Source organism: Amphiura filiformis, chromosome 17 (genome assembly GCF_039555335.1).
Source record: "Amphiura filiformis chromosome 17, Afil_fr2py, whole genome shotgun sequence".
In the NCBI taxonomy this organism is placed as follows: Eukaryota; Metazoa; Echinodermata; class Ophiuroidea; order Amphilepidida; family Amphiuridae; genus Amphiura; species Amphiura filiformis.
The window spans coordinates 36,651,837-36,658,677 of NC_092644.1; the positions used below are offsets into that span (position 1 = coordinate 36,651,837).

General features: G+C 36.2%; 1 protein-coding gene across 1 annotated transcript; it reads right to left on the bottom strand.

Moving 5' to 3' along the window:
• Positions 1-1,878: 1,878 nt before the first annotated feature.
• Positions 1,879-6,576, bottom strand: LOC140138417 (NXPE family member 3-like). The gene is made up of 4 exons (XM_072160312.1): positions 6,265-6,576; positions 4,154-4,920; positions 3,392-3,453; positions 1,879-2,878 (listed from the first exon to the last, which is right to left on the bottom strand). Exons 1-4 carry the CDS (start codon positions 6,382-6,384, stop codon positions 2,094-2,096), a joined length of 1,734 nt encoding a protein of 577 aa, XP_072016413.1. The 5' UTR covers positions 6,385-6,576; the 3' UTR covers positions 1,879-2,093.
• Between the last annotated feature and the right edge of the window lie 265 nt (positions 6,577-6,841).

The window sequence follows — 6,841 nt, forward strand, 5'->3', positions numbered from 1 at the left end:
TACACCGTGTTAAGTCCACAAAATCAAGTATCTGATTTCCCTGTATATTGCAATGCTATTATCCAGTTGGATGAAATATTACAAAGCAAACGAATAGTAACAATACTGTGTGGGCTTTGTTTCCGAAATGAGAACAATAGTCTGTATATTGTTATGCAGCATTGTTATGGTAAATGATAGTACAACTCATTGTTGCTAATGTCAAACTTGTCAAAGTGATTGTGATTGTATGATGAGAGCATTATATATATTTACCTACGTCATCAGCCAAACGGGGGGGGGGGAGAACACATACGCTTCAAACGGGGGAAGAACACGTACGAGACTGAACCCACACAATTTCTCCTTTTTCAGGAGAAATACGCATAAAAAATTAAAAGGTTATCTTTACTACAGTGAGCCATGATCATTGATGGATCTGAAATGGACATGGTGGTCGGAAGTGCATAATTTGAGATGGGTTTTGGTAGGCTTAAACATTCTTCAATTTCTTAACATCTGCACATTTTATCCTCAAAAATATTTAAATTTTTATAAGTATGTAAGTTTGCTTGCCTGAATCAATTTTGTTTAATGTTTTCTGGTGGAATAAGGAATTTCTTGAAACACCCTGTTTTAAGCGTAAATTGGACCACAGCATGTACTGTACACCATTTAGCAGGTATGGGACTTAGTGCATGGAGCTGTGTTTGCATAGACAATACATGGATGAGTGCACACACACATTGAGTGGGAAACTGTTCTAGCAGCAAATGTGTTGACAGTGGACATCCCTACTATTAGATTTTTCATCCCATCATGTTAAGGGGGTACTACACCCCTGCCCAATTTTGTGCCTATTTTTGCATTTTTCTCAAAAATTATAGCACATTAGTGACAAGTATGATATGTATAATATAGGGGCAAGGACTACAACTACTGCACTGGAAATTTTATTTCAGCACAGACAACAGTTGTGGAGTTACAGTCAAAAATGAGGAAAACAATATTTGATCAATAAATCAATAACTACTTGCCTTGAGTTGATGAATTTTCAGTGCAGTAGTTGTAGTCCTCTTACTTGTCACCAATACGCTATAATTTTTGAGAAAAATGCAAAAATAGGCACAAAATTGGGCAGGGGTGTAGTACCCCCTTAATACCATTGGTCATCTTTTATTCTTATTATTAACCTTCCACAATATTGATACAATTTACTGTTCATTATGGTCATGTACATTATTGACTCGTGATAAAGCAGATCAGTAAGCCTATACCTTGCTGTTAGGTCTTTAAAGACCCATTCAGTGATTTGCTCATCCGGACTATCACAAAAATCATCAAAATTCAGATTTTGGTACCTTTGTTATTGTCATAGATGTACCAACATAACCTGCTATGGGTTCAGCTGAAAGCTGTGTATTTAAAACAAAATAAGGCATTTAACATGAATCTGTAATATAAACATCTCAAAAAAAGTAACTAACCCCCCTTAAATAATGGCTATTATTCAAAAAGTGGTTATTGTATTACAAATTTGTAAAATGTGTTGGAAGCAGAATTTATTTCTGCGAATTTTGACACCTCATTTGATACGATAGCCCAGAAAACAATAAAACACGGGTCAATTTAATGTAGTGAGGTCCAGATTTGAAAATTGCACTTACATACAATGCAAAAACACTCAGAAATCATTACACAGATTTCCTTCCATTATACTGAATACAAAACCAATACAATTTACTGCAACTTTCAAATCTTGGGTTACATTGATTTAAATGTACGCTGTGACGTCAAAATTGCTACAAATGAGGTGTTAAAATGTGCAGAAATAAATTCTGCTTCCAACGCATTTTACAGGTTTGTAATACAATCACCCGTTTTTGAATAATGGTCTTTATTTAAGGAGGGTTAGTTACTTTTTGTGAGATGTTTATATACTGACAGTATTTAAATTAGCTACATGTATTTGAATGGGCTTCAACTTCATCAATACTGCTGTTTTCTTCGTTTGTTTTTGCCAAATATTTCATTTTTCAAAAAATACCAAATGACAATTTGAATGACTAATATCCTTCACTTTTAAGCAATTTATAAACAATTTTAATTTTTGATCATGAACACAAAAAAGAAAGTACCATATTTATTTCTTGCGCAATGACACCTATCTGTGGATGTATGTTATAACCACTACGATGGCCAATCGTCATATCCCAAACGTCAATAATTGTCACATTTTCTATACCAGACATGACTTCTCGCATTACTTGATCCAATACCCAAAAATACCATTGTGCCGCATTTCTACTTCTTACATTTCCTTGCGTGTTTGCAGACTTGATGAGAACACGCGCGCTAGGATTTCTTGATTTTAACCGGTGAATTGAATCTCTTATTTTATATAAACGATTTCTGTAGTAAGTGAGGTTTGTACCTCCAAAATGAGCCCATATGGTTATCATAATTATTACCCTATTTTCATGTACAATATCGTCAATTGTATTTGGCATGTATTTAATGTCTTTCACCACAGCTTTGTTTTCTCGAATTGGATATCCATGAAATATATATTTAAGGTGTATGTCATGCGCCTCATCTGTAGCAAAATTCGGTCCAAAACCAGGCATTACGGCCAGTTTTTCAACTATCGTGTCTTTTAAAATAAATCGAGCAAAATAACTATACCATTGACGAACAGTTGAATCACCTAGAAAATAGAGGGTTTGATTTTGTAAACATTTCCTTATTTCTGGTGGCGTGAACTCTCTATTACGGCAAACTAGGGAATGCCACGTGTCTTTGAAATAAAATCCGGCAACACTGTCGTTGGGTCTGGTATCGGTAGCTCCCAAAACACATGGCTGAAGCTCCTTTGCCACGCATTTTGAAACTCCAACGTCTGAAATGTCAATAATTACCAATCGAAACAATCAATAGTAAACATGGTAAATAATAGTGATTATGGTTGAAATAATGGCAACTACAATGAGAGCATTAATCATAACAGCTATTTTGTAATTTTGATAAAGCTATAATATTCACCGTAGAAGGGATAATGTAACAGGATTAACTATTTTAATAGGTGAATACAATTTTTGAATATATCGCACAGCACTAGTACGTTCACGCGGTATCTCTGCATTGAACCATAGATGTCAAAGAACATGGATAAAGACCTGGATCGTAATTCTATAGAATATTCATATCATGCTGATCAGAGAAGAGAGATATTGCATTCAATCTATGATTGCAGACATACACCGGTGATGAGTGCAATCTTCTTGTAGTGCATGGCGATATATTCAATAATGTCATTTACCTATTGCTTTGGTAGTTAATCGTAATTAATAAATTACTTCGACAGTGAATAATGAGATCTTCATTTAGATGAATTAGAAGTGAATTTGCTTACTTTTGGACATGTTGGATGGCACCACATCTATTGGCAAGGCTTTTGAGGTTAATAATCCTGGACTGTGTAGACAAATATAATGAGATACAAAATTGTATAAATGTTATGATTCCGTGTTCAAGTCAATAATAATACCAAAACACTTCAACTTCTAACCTCAACAGAATCTTGATTAGGAAGAAGATTTTTACTTTTTCAAGGATTTTACAGCTTCACTACCGGTAATGTTTGCCACACAGGCGTTCTCGGTTTTGTCTCTAATTATTGATACAAGTAGAGCACTTCCTGTGATTTTGCTTGACCTTGAAGTAAACTATTGTGTTTGCCAACGGTTCTTCTTTGGATGTGCGGGAATTTAGTTGCCCGGATATTACACCACCTTACGCCATACATAAGAAAACTTTACATAAAATCCACTTTTTAGCTCTCCCCCAAAAAAAAAAAAAAACCTTTAATAAATCCTGGCTACGGTTCTGACCAATACAGGAAAGGATACGAAATTTACTTATCTTTCTCCTAAAGTAGGAATTAACCCCCTGAGCACTACCTGCCGATCTAACATTGCCTCTGATTGGTCAATTACATGATATCTTCACTTTAATCACCAATCAGAATGAAGCTTTGCAAATAATTCACCCCAGTTTTTTTGTGTGGTGAAATTATTCTAACAATGTTGCTGATTGGTCCAATTGATAATGAAAACTTCTTTTTGGCCAATCGACAGGTAGTTCTCATGGGGTTAAGGAACCAAAACACACTAACCTTGAGTAAAGCCGTGTTTCTTTTTCCGATATCAAATCGCCTATATATTCCTCATCCCAAGTACTGGTATGTGTAAAGTATGTGTCACACGACAACAATTTTGGTTTGACACAAAACCACGGGAAACCGGTCTTTTTATCAGTAAAATTGCAAAACGTCATGTTCTCAAATTTTTCTTTGGGATTAATATAAAAGTCAGTTGTTATGTGGCAGGGTGTACTGGCCGATGGTGTGTGACCTTCAGCTTTAAATTCTCCTCGGTACCTAATTCTGGCGGGAAAATTGTCCCTTATTCGTTTCAGGACATTAATAGCTTCTGCGGAATGGATAAGCATGATTGTGATCTTCACTTGTCCGGTCCAGTGAAGGCGGAACTTTGCAGTGTAAGTGCCATTGAAATGATCAATTATTTCATCAGCTGCAGCACTCGCATGTAATACATCATTATGAATCCAAGCGAAGAAGAAATCATCACCATACAATTTGCTTTCGTTTTTGGTGTTTCCAACTTCAATTGATACTTCGAGAGTATCGCATAACTTGTATGGTTTGTTTATAGAATTGACAAAGTAATATGAAAATTGAGGGCTGGTAGGAAAATCTAGTGAAATATTCACTTTTCTGATGTCGGATGATTTTGTTGCAATCTGTTGTGTCGAGGTTTTATATTCGTCGACATGATATCTATATGCAATTGCTGGAGCTACAAATCCTCGGAGATATTGATTAGGAAATCTTGTATTATCTATTGCTACATTGTCAAAAACCTGCAGAAAACAAAGAAAATATTATAAAAACGCTGAGAATTCTGGAAAATCGACAGTGGAGTTGTAAATAAATTATAGAAATACAGGATGCATTGGGCAACGGTTTAAGGGTGGGGTGGAGCGTCCCCCGTGGGACATCTTGATCCATTCTTCCCCTTGTGAAATGCTGGCTTCCATAGATTGTAGTATTTTTGCACATATTTGACCATTTTTGTCAAATATTTCCCCTTTGCAAGTTGCCTTGCATATCTCCCCGATTAAGGTCAAAATGTCGCCATATTGTTTTATTGTTTCGGTCTAAAATAGGATTATGGTTGGGATATAGAGTTATTATGATTTTTTAAACGAAACTATAAGGGCCTTATACTAGAGGTTTGACCTGGTGGTCTGATAGTAGTATAATGTAAGGTTTGATGTTCTCCTATAGTATTCCTATAATTAACATTTTCCTACCGTTGATGGGGTATCACGTATCGATAACACGTACTATACAATAACGAAACTCGTTGTCCCACTTTAGCACGCTTCGTAGCAATCGAAAGGTGTTTTTGGGATTCGCTTTGTAGCGTCGATCAGGTACCTGTTTTGCCTGATGAAATATGCGCACATAGTGCAGTTATGTCTACAGTAAATTTTCCATGACCTTTACAACACTTACCGGGTTTAAGTGCTATTTGTCAAGTGCCAACAATAACCCAGCGCTAACTAGTTCCAGGCTACCATAGTCACATCCAATAAGCGCCTAGAATGGGCCACTTGACTGTCATGGTTACCATTTCCGCTTGGCTTCACACTGGTTTAGACTCTCTCTAACTTGAGTTTCATGCAATCTCCTGTCATTTTACTTATCAAGGCGGTCCCCCGTTATTATAATGACTATGCTAATGAATTAAAGGCTGGCATAAAGAGTATAGACCAAGCTTGATTGACAGAAAGTACTAAATTCGTACCTCAAACAGTTTCGCGACACCCGTCTTCCAACTGCGGCAAACCTGGTTCGGTTCGGTGAGGTAAAATTAGCATTGAATTTGCACGGGACTTTGGACAAGATTTCGGGTTTTCCTTTCTCACACAAATGTATGGTCCCCCGTTACCGAAACTTGTATCGGTTTAAAAATGCAGACACATTAATTATCTCACTATAGAGCACGTACTAAAATCATAGGTCTAATACTTTTTGATATATGATGCTAACTAGTTGCCGTCTTATACCTACAACACAGCGCTACCAGTAGGGGTCAATTACCTATTGTGCGTGCCTCTGTGTTGTGTGTATTTCCGGAGTTCAAAACTGCATGGTTATTATCGTCATATGATTATTAAATAGCCACTTTATCAACTTACCTTATATCTTAGGATTAGCAATGAATAGCTGACTAAAGCGAATATCATAAGTCCAATCAGACGGCCAAGGTGAAGACCACAGAGTTGGCCATTAAAATGACCCCTTTGCAATGTTTTCATATTAATTCGAAAATTGCCCTCAGATTTGCTTGAAAAGGAACTTTAAGCGAAGTGTTTGGGGTAAATAATATTGTATGATGCCGAATTGACACCGACCAAACCACAGTCAAAATTGCAGCGAAGCCAAACCAATAGCCAGACACAGGGAGGGGAAGACTTGCAGCCTTATGGGCTACAAGGACCGAAGAGTATTGGTGAACCGCAGTATGTTTAGATATCTGTTTTGATATAATACACCCTGCATGATTAATTATTCTATATTGATTTATATTAATATCAATTGTCTATACATAAAAATATTATTTCTAAACCATAAAAACAGGTGTCGACATTCCGGACCTTTGGTGTGTAGAATATGTGATATTGATTTCGTTTATCTATACACATATTTTCTGTTAATTTAGATCAATATCTTCGGTCTCAATCATTAGGAAACGAATTTGGAGAAAACCTTCTG

Bases quoted from the DNA above. Each gene is read 5' to 3' on its own strand.
- LOC140138417 (XM_072160312.1), bottom strand. From the start codon at position 6,384: ATGAAAACATTGCAAAGGGGTCATTTTAATGGCCAACTCTGTGGTCTT. The intron at 4,921-6,264 runs GTAAGTTGATAA...TGTTTTCTGCAG, and splicing joins TGCTAATCCTAAGATATAAG to GTTTTTGACAATGTAGCAAT. The intron at 3,454-4,153 runs GTTAGTGTGTTT...TTGTCTACACAG, and splicing joins GAAACACGGCTTTACTCAAG to TCCAGGATTATTAACCTCAA.